This window comes from Diaphorina citri, unplaced genomic scaffold (assembly GCF_000475195.1).
Source record: "Diaphorina citri unplaced genomic scaffold, Diaci psyllid genome assembly version 1.1 scaffold518, whole genome shotgun sequence".
NCBI classification, from domain to species: Eukaryota; Metazoa; Arthropoda; class Insecta; order Hemiptera; family Psyllidae; genus Diaphorina; species Diaphorina citri.
Genome location: NW_007377952.1, coordinates 138,342 through 152,556, shown reverse-complemented (window position 1 = coordinate 152,556; position 14,215 = coordinate 138,342). Strand labels below are relative to the sequence as shown.

Sequence of the window (14,215 nt, the reverse complement as noted above, 5' to 3'; positions counted from 1 at the left end):
CATATTAATTTCTAACACCCGGCAAGTTGCATGTTAATTTTTAAGCAACAAACCATTACTATGGTATGTTCTGTACTGAATATGTTAACCTGAATGCCATTTTAACACCATTGCAAATTAATGTAATGAACTAATAAAGCATGCAACTGGTCTGATACCTATCATTTTTTCTTAAAACTATGTACCTACAGGGAGGGATTTTTACTTTCCTTTTCCCAATAGTATGAGAGTATACACTGGGTGACAAAATTAGCCAAACGCTCGTATTTTTTGATTTTTCTCAAACGGTCTTGCGGAATAAGTTTTAAACTTTACAACAAATAACATTCATGATGGTTTCCCGAAAAAAAATTGAACACTGAACAGCAGTTTGAGAAAAACCAAAAAAAAAAAAAAAAACGAGCGTTCGGCTAATTTTGTCACCCAGTGTATTATGGTTTGGAAAACTCTTGTTTTTGGTCCGCATTTTCATTAAATGGAGTCTTTGTAACATAACATTACCTCTATTCAGTTTGTACTTGATTGTACTGTGAACTAACGCCTTGATAACAGCATGTGGCGGTGTGAGGACCTGCAAGCAAACGGGTGGAAGTATTGTGCATGACATTCGGCCTGGAAGACTAGTGATTTTGTTGTTTCCTCCATTTTCCAAATGAACAATGAATCGCTAGGCTCCGTGCCGAGGCATGCGAGTTAACAACGCCATGGTGTCTACTTTTTTTTTTTTTTTTTTTTTTTTTTTTTTTTTTTTAGACGTTTGATGCTTAACGTCACACAAAAATGAGTACCTACTACCCCTACAATATCGCATTGAGGGACGAAACTAAACTAAACTTTTAATGTTGCTATTTGAATATTCAATAACTCCGTACAGTAAGCAAATACCTCCATTGGTTGCAGTTACATCACCTGTGAATTGCAAAACCAATGACCCAGGATGTTTGCGGACGTAAATCCTCTCTGGTTTACACAATCCTTTTTGCCATTCTTGTCATAATTGTTGCACACTTCAGACCTCCATTGTTAAGAGTTTTAATGTGTGTCCTGACGTGACAATATGACAGTTCTGCGATTAGTCTTGATGTTTCAACATAGAATAATGAAGAAAATTATGGGTAGTAAAAAGTACGAGTAATTAAACTCCTTTGCTTTGAAACCACCTGTTTCATGAGGGCAGTGAATGGTAGATGTTCAAATTGATGAATGATCGCCAGCCTAGTTAGCTTGGAGGGTAGTGCATCTGCCTTGTAAGCGCTAGGCCGCGGGTTCGATTCCCGCCCGGGGCGGTTTTTATCCTGAACGGATAATGTTCGTTCTCGGAACGGCTGGCTTTCTCCTATCCTGTCTTCGTTCTCTTCACTCAGAATACTCATCATCATGGAACTTACCCAGGTCACTCGCGTCCAAACTACTACAGCCTCTTTTGAATCGGACGTTCCAGAATCGCACAGACGTTAGTCCTATTCTGGCAGTTTTTTTAAACTATAATTCCGTAAGGTACCCACTTTGTGAAGAAATTATTCTTTAGGTTCCCTAATTTAATTTACCTACAGTAACACATTTAGGGATCTATGCACCAACCTTATGTACCACAATTCCACATCGCAAAAACCGCTGGGTTACCAAACTATTAGTCGAAAAAAAAAGAGAAATTTCGTAACGTTGCGTTGTTTACAAAGTTTACATCAACAGAAGAGATTAAAAAAGATAAATCATAATTTGGATAATGTTGATTGTTGGTTTCTTATTATTTTTTACGTATACCTAGGGACTGGGTTACCTATTCTTTACCAAAAATTAGGCAATGGTTACTTGATTAATTGTTATTTAATTAAAATTTCATAAGGAATTTAATTTTATTTTATTTACTTTCTGGTAAAGCTATTATTCTTCCTAGGTTTCCTAATTTTTACCTAAATATAAATACCTACACGCGCGAATGGCGCGGGTTCGATTCCCGCCCGGGGCGGTTTTTATCCTGAACGGATAATGTTCGTTCTCGGAACGGCTGGCTTTCTCCTATCCTGTCTTCGTTCTCTTCACTCAGAATACTCATCATCATGGAACTTACCCAGGTCACTCGCGTCCAAACTACTACAGCCTCTTTTGAATCGGACGTTCCAGAATAGCACAGACGTTAGTCCTATTCTGGCAGATTTTTTAAACTATAATTCCGTAAGGTACACACTTTGTGAAGAAATTATTCTTTGCCTAGCAAGCTTGTCTGGCTAGGGGACATTAAACAGAGAGAAGACTAGCGTCTGGCTGTGGGACTATAAACAGGGAGGAGAACAGCTAACCCTAACCAGCCTAGCAAGCTGGCAGTTCTTCAAAGGGTTCTCTCTGCTTTTAAAGACCAAGCACAAGTCCTCACGATGGTTGACTGTGGTTCAGGACGAGCCAGCCAAATTAACATGGCTAGAGCTAGAGACGCATCACCCCGGTGTATAGCAGACACAAAAAGACATCTTTTCTTTATTCTGCTATTGCCATTCAGCGAAAGCTAAAGCTGCTACAACAACAACAGTTACCAAGGCAGGATTAGACAAAATTTGGAATCCATTGTATGCTGAGTCAAAGCTAGCAACCACAGGTGGGTAAGTTGTACTGATGCATAGCTTCCTGGCAGCTTTACAATGTAATGTTGAATTCACCAAGACCAAGTGGGACTATGGTTGACTGTGGTTCAGGACAATTCAATTAAACATGGCCAGAGACCATCACCCTGGTGTATGGCAAGTAAAAAAGATATCTTTTCTTTGTTCTGCGATCAGCATTTGGCTACAGCTGAAGCCGCTGCAACAACAGGTATTACCCATAGAAAGCTTTCATAGCTCCATTAACAATGACATCATGGGTTCCATATTCCTGACTCAGGGTATCAATGTTGGGGTTGACAATAAATACTGGCAAGTGTTCAATTCTCTTAGGCCTTGAGGAATCAACAGGGGTTCTGTAATCATTGGTCTTGGTTCTGAAAACAAAGTGATAATGATGAAGGGAACTGTAAATACAAAGGTCTTATGAGGGCAGGATAGGAGAAACCTAACTGTTCCAGAAACAAACCTCATCTATTTAAGGAGGGAATCAAACCCATGACCTAGCACTTCCAAGGCAAGCATTTTTTTTTCTTTTTTATCTACTGCAATTTTCATGATAATTAATAAAATCCTTTAGCAACCACACTACTGGGATAAGTAAGATAAATTGATTACAAAAATACTCACATTGAAGGTTGTGGTTGAGAGTTCTTGCTGTTGACTCCTAAAAATGCCAGCACTTGGTTACGACTTGGACCAAACTTGAACATTTCCTTGAGGTAGATCTCTAACAGATGACGTCTTTCATCCAATACTTTGGGCTGATTACTTCGTATCTTCTTAGGTGGGAAAGAAGGAGTGGAAAACTTTGTTTTGTTCTGAAAGAAACCAAAGTCCAGGTATAAATATAAATTTACTGCTGAAAATCAATTGATATGGTTTTTGTAAGTAAGAAGATAGGTCAAAGGTCAATCAAGTTAGGTCTCTATTTGAGTACAAGAACAGTACTCTCTTTTTGGACTTGAACCATATTAAATTTCATAATTTGGTCAATCAGTTTGACTTGACTTTGAAGTTGAGCTTATGTTCCCAGCCATTGTATCGTGTGGAAGAAGAAGGAAGAAATGAAGAACCAGAGCTTACTGTTTGTCATGGCTCCACCAGGATACCATAGGACGTTGTTCAAACCCAGCCATTGGTAAATAAAATACTTACAATTTCTCTTCCTCAAACAAAAGATTTATCAGATTGATCAAAACTACACTATCCCAGCCATTGGTAAATAAAATACTTACAATTTCTCTTCCTCAAACAAAAGATTTATCAGATTGATCAAAACTACACTATGTCTTAATGATGATTTTTTTTAACAAAATCATTTTTACTTTCTATTTTTCCATGTTGTAATTGATTGTAAAAACAAAGTGTCCACAGGCAATTTTACTGCAAAAGTTGGCATTTGCAAACAGCAAATCAAAAGAAAGTCTCTTGCCTAAGCTAACTTGTGCAGTATTTTTTTACTTGTGGACACTTAGTTCGCTAGGCTAGGAATGTCACTGATCACCAAGAAAATGAACCATTTGGTCCCAATATTTGTCAACAAGGGGGACATTAATTTTAATTTGCTTGCTTTCCCCAAACATACAGTCTGTTATTTCATGTATTTTACTATCTGATATTTATACTTTTGTCTCCTATTTTGTTTCAGTGTACGGGAGTACGGAGGAGCGTAAGCGTATTTACCCTTGCCATCCAATATACCCAAACCAAATCCCTGAAGCACAGACAGAAAAAATATTTTATTTAATTCTCATTTTTTTCTATGTTATTTTGTTGTTGTGTGTGATTCTCAAATATATTTCACAAATTGACTACAATAGAGGTTTTAATATTATTTATTCCACTCGAGTTACAACTCGAGTTGGAAAATAATCGAGTAGAAAATAATCGAGTTGAAAAATCTCACTCGAGTCCCATCACTAGTCTGAATCTGAACTAGTATGTAGCTGAAACAATTTAGTACTAACCTCAGAGTGCCAGCTCAAGAGTTCACTGTAACGTTTCTCTACAATGTAGTGTTGCTGAAACATGCGGACATGAATGACGTAAACATAGTAGGGTTTCTCACATTCGATCAAACGGTAACCAGAAACACTGATACAGTTTTCCTTCGGTCCCGGGTGTCCTAACATCATGTATAGTCACATTTCACTCCGAGCATTTACAACCTACCTGTGGCTTATCTGCGATAAATTTTATGAGTCGATTTTTTTCTGTTAAGTACTACTGCCTACTGTATGATTCATTGCTCATAAGATAAGTTAGATAAGATAAGGCAAAATGGCAGAATCTTCTGAAAGTAAAACCTATTTTTTTCTTTGATGAAAAATTGACAATTTTTTTCAAATTTTACCGCGCGTGTGAATTTCTTTGAAAGGTCCGTTTACATCACACGGTGTACAAGGCCCCGGGGGTAGAGGAGGAGGAGGGGGAAGGTTTGGAACCCCTGGAGGTGGAGGAGGAGGCAGGGGAGGATTCGGTGGACCCCGCGCTGGGGGTGCACCTCCTCCCGGTACCTTTGGAGGTGAGTAGTTCATCATAAATCAGATCTAAAGCTATTTCCCCTTCATTATACGCGGAAAAATATCCAGGCAATTACCCTTATGTGAAAAAAGGCTGATATTGGAGAGTTTTTGCACCCAAAATTGGAGTCAAATAGCGTTAAAGATTTCAACTAACGGGACACTCATTGTGGGTGTGTACCTATTTGGAATCTGCTGATCTGATATTTCCAAACTTTTGTATATTTTGTTATTCTAGTACTTCACACGTTACACCTTATCACAAGCATTACAGGCAACTTCCAGGTTCACAATATGACCTAGCATTAATTCGTATTATGTACCTACTACCTACCTACTTAATTAAGTATCTACTGAGTATTAGGTCTTGTAAGATTAACCTAAGCTCATATTTATTATTTGGTTCCTATTATGTGGAATCATAAAATAGGTATTATTATATGAGTAATACTCATAAATACATAAACAATTTTACTATCTTCTATGTGAAATCTAAAATTTAATATGTACATATGTATTTTCATGAGAACAAGGAAAAACGGATGAATGTTCAGAGATCAAAATCTAACGCACAAGAAGGATATCAACGAGCAATGTCAGATTTTGGGCTAAAAAGAACTGAACATCATTTCCGAGCCCCCGTGTTACTCTTGAAATCACAAGAGAACGGGAGGTAACATTGGGAAAGAGTTTAGGTACCAACAAACATTTCACAGGAAAAATTTACTCAGAACCCACAGGAAGAATCCTAGGAGCAACACTTGTGTAATAACATGAACATAATACATGATTCTGACATGTCTCTTAGCACCAGGCAAGGTCTCAGGAGGCTCCCCTAGGAGATATTGACGTGCTCCATGGATGCACATCTCAAAGTATGCCTTGGCCTCATCCAGATCTCTGAACATTGCAATCTCGTAACGAATTGCCTCCTTTTCATTCATCATATTCCGCAATGCATGCAAGTTCTCATTCTTGAATGACCATGAGTTCTTTGTGTAGTACTCGAAAATGTCGAAACCTTTTTTGATTCGATTGTGTACACGTTTGAGCACAGGTTCGTATCCCCCTAGGGATATCAAAGTATCCAGAATATACGAGGGTATCGTGTGGAAGAAGAAGGAAGAAATGAAGAACCAGAGCTTACTGTTTGTCATGGCTCCACCAGGATACCATAGGACGTTGTTCAAGGGGACTTTATTCCGTGCAATATCCTTCCCGTTCTCGATAATATCATACCATGTGATCTGGAAATCTTTGTTAGCCGTGAGATTGATAACGCGCATAGTGTTACCAGGGTTACTCAGAAAATTCCATGTGGACAACAGAACACCGTTCACTAAAACATCCACGGGAAGAAAATCTGCACATGTTGAATAATCACAGTACATCGTACGGATAATACCTTTGCCAGCACCTATGAGTAATCCTGTAGGTCCGTTAATATTATCAGTCCAGCCTGGCAAGGGATCTTTCCATATAGGAATAATAATAGAGGGTCTCAAGATCATGCAAGGCATTCCTGCTTCCATATATTCTGTGACCACCCCCTCACATAGACATTTCGTGTACGCATAACCATTTGGAAAATCTTGCAGGAGTTCTTGTTTGAGGAGTTCTAATTCATTTTTAGAAAGCAGTTCGGCTTTTTCAATGACATTGTGTGGACTGACTGGCGGAGGGTAAGTTTTCTCTTCGAGGACTTTTTCCTTTGGGTGACAATACGCTGTAGAGACGTAGACAAATAATTGCAGATGAATCATTTGTTTACTCAGGTTCAACATATCTCTGGTCCCTGAAATTCAGAACAAATTTGTTTTTAATTTTGGGGTCACCTAAAAGTTGATAGCAGGGAGCTATTTAGTCTTAATATGAACATAGGTAAGTACATATTGTTCATGACGTCACATCTGTTTTTCCAATAGGTAACTCGGTTCCTGGTATCCTAGATTATCACAAGATGAATCTGCATGTAGACCTTCATCTTACGAGTTTAAGTACTTCTCATCGTAATACTCAACTTCTCTGTAGGTGTACAAATACAGAGTGTATCAAAAATCCTGCGATAAACTTCAAGGGACGTATATTCCTGAAAATTACTGAATATTTCACGCTACGCTCTATGTCCGGAAAAATTAGGTACTGAACTACTGAGGAAAATTAGAAAGGAGCTACAATTGGACACCTTTCACTCTTTAGAAACACCCATCATCCGCTCAACTCAAACTTATCTCTGTTCTTGGAACGTCTGGCTCTCTCCTATCCTATTTTCATACTCCATTCGATTTCGGGACGATAAGACCTTAGGCAGTTACAGTTCCCTCTGTCAAACCTCTTAAAAAATTTACCTCTTGTGTTGAGAAAGACGTAGGTTTGCATGTAATCATCAAAACGGACAGTGGCGGCAATGTGGTACACAATGTGGATCGTTTCGCTCAGCATTTGTCTGTCCTCAGCACTGATTCCTAGGTCCGGCACTGCAACATCCCCATTGATCGGAATCACCTTCTCAAATATGGCACTCTCGGATTGTTCTTTCTTCAAAGCTTCGTACAGGGGAGACTGGAAAATCTCCTCAAGCCGTTCTCTGGAGTTCTTGTTCTTCTTCGGTCGAAGCAGAATGTAGATTTTTACATTTTCACACGTCCTCAGTATTTTTTCCAGAAGCACTTTTCCTATAACACAAGAAGATATTTTTAGTACGAAAGATATTTTTAGTTAGATAAATACGAAAATAGGTCCGCTCCGTAAGTCTGTAGTCTGGAAAGGTCGAAAGATAGCGATATGGAATTCTGGCTATTCCCAAGTTATTCCTATAAGTATTATTAATATCATGTAGGTACCTACGTACCTACCTTTACGTCAGAAAAGAAGATATTTTTAGTACGAAAGATATTTTTAGTTAGATAAATACGAAAATAGGTCCGCTCCGTAAGTCTGTAGTCTGGAAAGGTTAAAAGATAGCGATATGGAATTCTGGCTATTCCCAAGTTATTCCTATAAGTATTATTAATATCATGTAGGTACCTACCTTTACGTCATGGTTTGTTTGAATGGTGATTTGAAATTCCATACCTCGGCTGGGATTGAACCCGAACCCTCCTGATTAAACAAAGCATCTTGACCACTCAGCACCGAGGCAGATAAAGACCATTAAAGTTTTTTTACCCACAAATCCAGATGCTCCTGTTATGAAAATGTTTTTGTGTTCCAAGGTTGCACTAATCCGATCTGGCAAATGTTTGAACTTTTTCGGGATTGCCTTCACTGAAGTTGAAGACATATTTCTCAAAGTTTCAAGGGGATTTTCTTCGCGGCACAAGTTACACGAGATGCCTATCTAGACTTTTAGACCGTCATAAAATCAAAGACCAGACACTGGAGAAACGATGTCACTAAAATGTTTGAACTTTTTCGGGATTGCCTTCACTGAAGTTGAAGACATATTTCTCAAAGTTTCAAGGGGATTTTCTTCGCGGCACAAGTAACACGAGATGCCTATCTAGACTTTTAGACCGTCATAAAATCAAAGACCAGACTCTGGAGAAACGATGTCACTCTATTAGAACTAAGTATTTGGTTTTGGACACTTCTTGAGATACGCGAAAGGTTCACAAAAGTTAATGCACGATATTAGTTTGTATTGGGAGAAATATTTTCGTGAAAATGATCACTCGTCCAACAATCGCGTGAGACTGATATGAAATATGAAAATCACTCAAAAATGAAGATTCTACGAAGGCTCGAAACTTCAAACTCGACTACAACCACAATAATTACACACAAAAATGAGATAGGTAAGAATCTACATGTCTTTTTTTTAATTCCTATGAAACAACACCGAAATTCTAATTAGAATAACTCATAAGGAAAAAGTTACCCAAATTCGACTTGTCTTACAACACACGAAGCTTTAGGACTCCGTCCTGGGATGATCAGAAGACTGAAGTCCTGATTGATAAAGTCAGGGTGAAGTTGAGATTGGAAAAATTATAACTTATAACTCATTCAAGATCACTAATCAAAATTACCTAGAAGTAAGAAGGATAGAACGAATAAGGACGATAATCTACACCTATGTCAATTATTTATCATCAATATCAGTAAACTCATAAATTCTAATTAGAATAACTCATAAGGAAAAAGTTACCCAAATTCGACTTGTCTTACAACACACGAAGCTTTAGGACTCCGTCCTGGGATAATCAGAAGACTGAAGTCCTGATTGATAGTGTCAGGGTGAAGTTGAGATTGGAAAAATTATAACTTATAACTCATTCAAGATCACTAATCAAAATTACCTAGAAGTAAGAAGGATAAAACGAATAAGGACGATAATCTACACCTATGTCAATTATTTATCATCAATATCAGTAAACTCATAGGTAACCACATAATAAATAGAATTTTTATTAGAAAATGGTTATACCTATCTATTTATAACCCAGTGGTAATATCTGTGTTTTCCATTGGGAATTCTATTCCCAATGTCCTGTTTTACACGCAAAGTTACCTACATAATATATATTATCTACTTTTGGTCTGGCATTAGTATATCTCTTAAACGGAGCACTATTACTTTATATAGGTATCACTATTACTTTGACGGAGCCCTTGTAATATCACTAATGGAATACATGCCAGTACTGAGAGTGAAAATAAGTATCTAGGTAATTTAATTATTGAATAAGCTATGAGATCTCAATGTAGGTCTAGGTTGGTACCTATTTTTTCCTAAATCAATCTCATCATGCATTCAGAGAAAAGCGCTGTAATTCCTAGGTAATGTCTCTTGAATGTCATTACTTCATTAGTTATCGGTTGAAGGGTACCTTAGATTTCCTTTTAGGTAGACACCTATGTACATCTAGAAACTGGCGCGATGTGATGCTACCTCAGGAAAGATAATCGGTACTCATAGCTACATCACTTCGCCTCCCGTTATATTTAACTATTGATATTACATCATTTTACGGGATGCGTGGTAAGTCGGATAGGTCGCGGGTTCGATTCCCGCCCGGGGCGAACTTTATCCTAATGAACACATAAGTTTTGTTCTCGGAACGGCTGGCTTTTTCCTTTTGCTCCCTCTATTTCGGGACGATAAGATCTCAGCAAATACAGATTCCTGCCCCAGACAAACAAAGATCCTTCGATTCCTAACGAAATAACAAAGTAGGTACTAAAAGTAGAGAGCGATAAAGTTTAGTATTTTATCAGCCGGAAAGTCCTTACCTACAATTCTAAATTTTTCTCTCTACAAGGCACATTATCTACATTTTTACCCAATACGATGAAGAAAAGATTCATGATTCATATCACCCACTTACCAATAAATCCCGAAGCTCCGGTCATGAAAATATGTTTGTCTTTCAAAGAAGATGCAATCCGATCTGGTAAGTGCTCTAAATGTGAAGGAATGTCTGGTATCCATGGTGAAGACATCTGCATGATTGTTCAGATTTTATACACTTCAAAACACAACCCAAAACACTCGATTTACACGATAACGAAATTCAAAAAGAAAACGTTCTTCTTTTTTTTTGGCTTATCACATTGAAAAATTTACCGTTCCGCAGATAGCTTAAATGAACAATCATTTACAAGTGTTTGTTTCAACGAACCTATAGTTTTAATTGATCACTTTGTTCATCTTCTAGTGCGGTACTGACCACTGACACAATGGGTCAAATTCACAGGATTAATAATCCGTTAACCTACTTCATATCAGTACGAAGTAATCTATGATAAACGAACTTCGTTATACCTAACGATTAGCTAACACTTAATAGTCTATTAATACATTATTCATAATGTGTACTACAGGAAATCGGGTACATATTAGAAATTCTATGGTCATCGAAATTACAATCATACATACTGGGGTGACTCGAAAATTTCCATCAATAAGAGAAAATGTAAGGCAGAGAAATCACGTGATGAAAAGACAAATAAAAGTTCAATTGACGAATATTTGCGAAGATGGTTACAAGGTTTCAGGATCTGGTTTTGTAAATTCAAGGAGGATAGCAAGGAGGATTTTTGGACAGAACGAAGCTTTCTGTCTTCGTGGGTTAGCAAACATTGTGGATTCAGGATACCTACCTATTACCTTCGGTTATTGGGTAATAGGCACTAAATAAAACCATGTAACAAGAAGATGTTCATAGGAGGAGGTACCACGGAGCTAAATTTTATTATATATGTAGATGAAATTATAAATAATCAATCATTAACGAAAAATTTCAACACCTAATTCTTACATCACTATGATATCAGTCCTATGAAGTCTAGATACGTAATTACGTATACATACGAGATTAGTTTTAAGATACCTATTACCTACTGTTCCAGACAAATTTTTGGAAGAAGGTGCAATGGAACAACTTTGTGCTAATGGAACAACTTTGTACTGATGGAACAACCATGTAGTTCTGAGCATAAGTCATTGATAGATATTCTAATATCTACAAATTCTTTTACTATCTTAGATTCTTGGAAGGAGAAAATTGGGAAATTTTACCGAAGCAATGTAATGGAAATAGGCAAAGTGACGGTTCTTGATCATAACAGTATATTGTGACCACCCTGTAGATACATTCATTGCACCTCCGAGTCAATAGTACGTGTGTATGACATTGGGTAGTTCACATATGAAATCCAACAATGAGTTGTAAGTTTTAAGGAACCGACTGCACTAAGGGCCAGACACTCATTGGCTCTACAAGCTAGAACTAAACTAGCGTCACTAATAAACTAGGTATTCTTAACACACCATCTAATATTTATATCCTGAACGGATAATGTTTGTTCTCGGAACGGCTGGCTTTCTCCTATCCTGTCTTTTCTTCTCTCTTGGATTTCGGAAGGATAAGACCTTAGCAGTTACAGTTCCCTCTATCAAATCAAAAAAAAAAAAAAAAAAAAAATCCAAGTTTGGTACGAAAATATACAGTAAATCCTATGAGAACTATCTGATAATTTATTATGAGGGATGATAGAGAAGATTCCTTTCTGTGGATTTTTGCTGTTTTTCAGCATTCTACAAGATGAGAAAATAAAACGAACGGAAGATCAAGTTCCTGACAGTAAAGAAATGTCTGACCGATTCATCCGTTCCGGATAAAAGGTACATGTACGCACCTATGTACTTGGCTACCTTTGCTTACATAACACGATTATATTAATAACATAATACAATATAATACATAGTTATGCACGTACAGCACCTTCCTCCTTCAGATTGCCAACAGGCGAGGAACATAAACCTGTGATTAGGTATGTGCTTTTTTCCAAGTTTCTCATTAACACCTGATTTTCTTAACTTTGAAGTAAAAGAGATCATAAACAATAAAATCAATTTAATAGCCTTTGCCAGCGGCCGAAGGCCGCATTATAATTATTTTAACTCAGCTTGTATAGCCGGCCTTGCCAGCGGCCGAAGGCCGCATTATATTTATATTTTAACTAAACTTACATTGCCGGATTTGCCAGCGGCCGGAGGCCGCATTGTCTCATGTATTAATGACAAAACAAAGTACACTGGTCTTGCCAGCGGCCGGAGGCCAATCAGATAGACACAATGTGTTCATATGTCATATGACCAGATATTTTCAATAATTTCCTTATAACAATAATTAGCAAGGGGTCATTGTTTCTTCCAATGCAAATGCATTCATTTCCTGATTTTAGATCTTCCATTTTCCTGCTTTCAATATACAGGGTTGGTTAGTTTTTCCTGGAATAGTTTTTCAAGGTGTTCTAACTTTTGACAAGGTGTTTCTACTTTTGACATTATGTAATTTTATCTAGTTTTTTTTTTCATCTGCCTCGCTGATGAGTGAAAAACAAAACGTGTCCCAGGCTGCTCGAGGGTCTGCCCTTTACGTAACCTTCACGTGATGAAAATATAAGAGTCCTCATATGGAGTATGGACCGGGAATTTTAGCCAGCATCCTGCGTGCACTCTTCAAGCATGTTAACAAATTAACACCTTTGTTCGCAGGTTCAGAGTCACTTGCACAGGACTAGGCTGTTGAAACTTTAACAGGCTAGGCTAAGCTAGGCTGATGAATTATTCGTCATATTTTAATTATTAGATAAATGAGTTCCTGATCAAGCAAAGGAAATGTCTCCGTGGATATTGTTTTACATGGCCGAGTTAACAACTTGTTCTGGTTTTTCTAGTTGACTTGTGTGACAGTGTGACACTGAATAGCATGCTAATGTTTGTCACAACCGATAAGACATTCAATATTCACACTATCAATACGGGAAATATTGTGTTTCCTTTAAAAAGACAACATGTGAGGGACACATTATATTAAATTCAAATTACAACTGTCGATGAAAATAAGTTGATCAAGACTTTCAACGGCAATTGAATTATTAAGCAGAGTTTTTGAAGAGAACAACAATGTTTGTAACTTGGACCAAAGAGAAGTCAATCTTCTACGCACGGGACGACAGATGAGTTTGGTTTACGCACAGGACTCCTTGGGCAATATTTTTTGGGTTTGAAGAGAACAACAATGTTTGTAACTTGGACCAAAGAGAAGTCAATCTTCTACGCACGGGACGACAGATGAGTTTGGTTTACGCACGGGACTCCTTGGGCAATATTTTTTGGATGTGAAAAGGTTATTAATTTGTATTCACAACTAGGCGCGTACACCTAAACAATTGCACATCACTAGACAGACATTCTCAATGATCATTCATGTACCTAATAACATGTTTATGATTAATGAAGCGGACCTAAATATTAACAAGAAGATCATTCATCAAAATTACTCGGTCTTATTGTTGCTAAGTCATTCGTTTGAGTTTTATATGATTATTAACTTTTATCAACCCATAAATGGATGTTAAATTTTGATAAACCATGGACCTACAAGTCAAGAGCACGCACAGGGATCAAACAGGATTGACATTAGGTACTGAATAAAATTCTAACATGTCTACAATTATATTAACAAACTATAAATTTTACAATTAAAAGTAATGTACCCATAAATGGATGTTAAATTTTGATAAACCATGGACCTACAAGTCAAGAGCACGCACAGGGATCAAACAGGATTGACATTAGGT

The 14,215-nt window shown here is 37.4% G+C and overlaps 2 protein-coding genes across 2 annotated transcripts; both read right to left on the bottom strand.

The window, feature by feature from the left end:
• Window positions 1–2,439: 2,439 nt before the first annotated feature.
• LOC103509651 (sorting nexin-24-like) lies at window positions 2,440–4,766 on the bottom strand. The gene is made up of 3 exons (XM_026823952.1): window positions 4,568–4,766; window positions 3,228–3,418; window positions 2,440–2,974 (listed from the first exon to the last, which is right to left on the bottom strand). Exons 1-3 carry the CDS (start codon window positions 4,733–4,735, stop codon window positions 2,812–2,814), a joined length of 522 nt encoding a protein of 173 aa, XP_026679753.1. The 5' UTR covers window positions 4,736–4,766; the 3' UTR covers window positions 2,440–2,811.
• An 840-nt stretch (window positions 4,767–5,606) lies between these two features.
• Window positions 5,607–10,890, bottom strand: LOC103509652 (putative fatty acyl-CoA reductase CG5065). Its single transcript, XM_008474277.3, has 3 exons — window positions 10,453–10,890; window positions 7,471–7,797; window positions 5,607–6,917 (listed from the first exon to the last, which is right to left on the bottom strand). The coding sequence occupies exons 1-3, from the start codon at window positions 10,571–10,573 to the stop codon at window positions 5,833–5,835; spliced, it is 1,533 nt and encodes a 510-aa protein (XP_008472499.1). The 5' UTR covers window positions 10,574–10,890; the 3' UTR covers window positions 5,607–5,832.
• Window positions 10,891–14,215: the final 3,325 nt, after the last annotated feature.

What these genes read in the sequence shown, in the direction of transcription:
- LOC103509651 (XM_026823952.1), bottom strand. Translation starts at nt 4,735, where the DNA reads ATGATGTTAGGACACCCGGGACCGAAGGAAAACTGTATCAGTGTTTCT. An exon ending in TCTTGAGCTGGCACTCTGAG is followed by an intron (nt 3,419 to 4,567) that starts GTTAGTACTAAA and finishes GGTTTCTTTCAG; the next exon opens with AACAAAACAAAGTTTTCCAC. An exon ending in TCTCAACCACAACCTTCAAT is followed by an intron (nt 2,975 to 3,227) that starts GTGAGTATTTTT and finishes CTTTGTTTTCAG; the next exon opens with AACCAAGACCAATGATTACA.
- LOC103509652 (XM_008474277.3), bottom strand. Translation starts at nt 10,573, where the DNA reads ATGCAGATGTCTTCACCATGGATACCAGACATTCCTTCACATTTAGAG. An exon ending in CGGAGCTTCGGGATTTATTG is followed by an intron (nt 7,798 to 10,452) that starts GTAAGTGGGTGA and finishes CTTGTGTTATAG; the next exon opens with GAAAAGTGCTTCTGGAAAAA. An exon ending in CGTCTTTCTCAACACAAGAG is followed by an intron (nt 6,918 to 7,470) that starts GTAAATTTTTTA and finishes TCTGAATTTCAG; the next exon opens with GGACCAGAGATATGTTGAAC.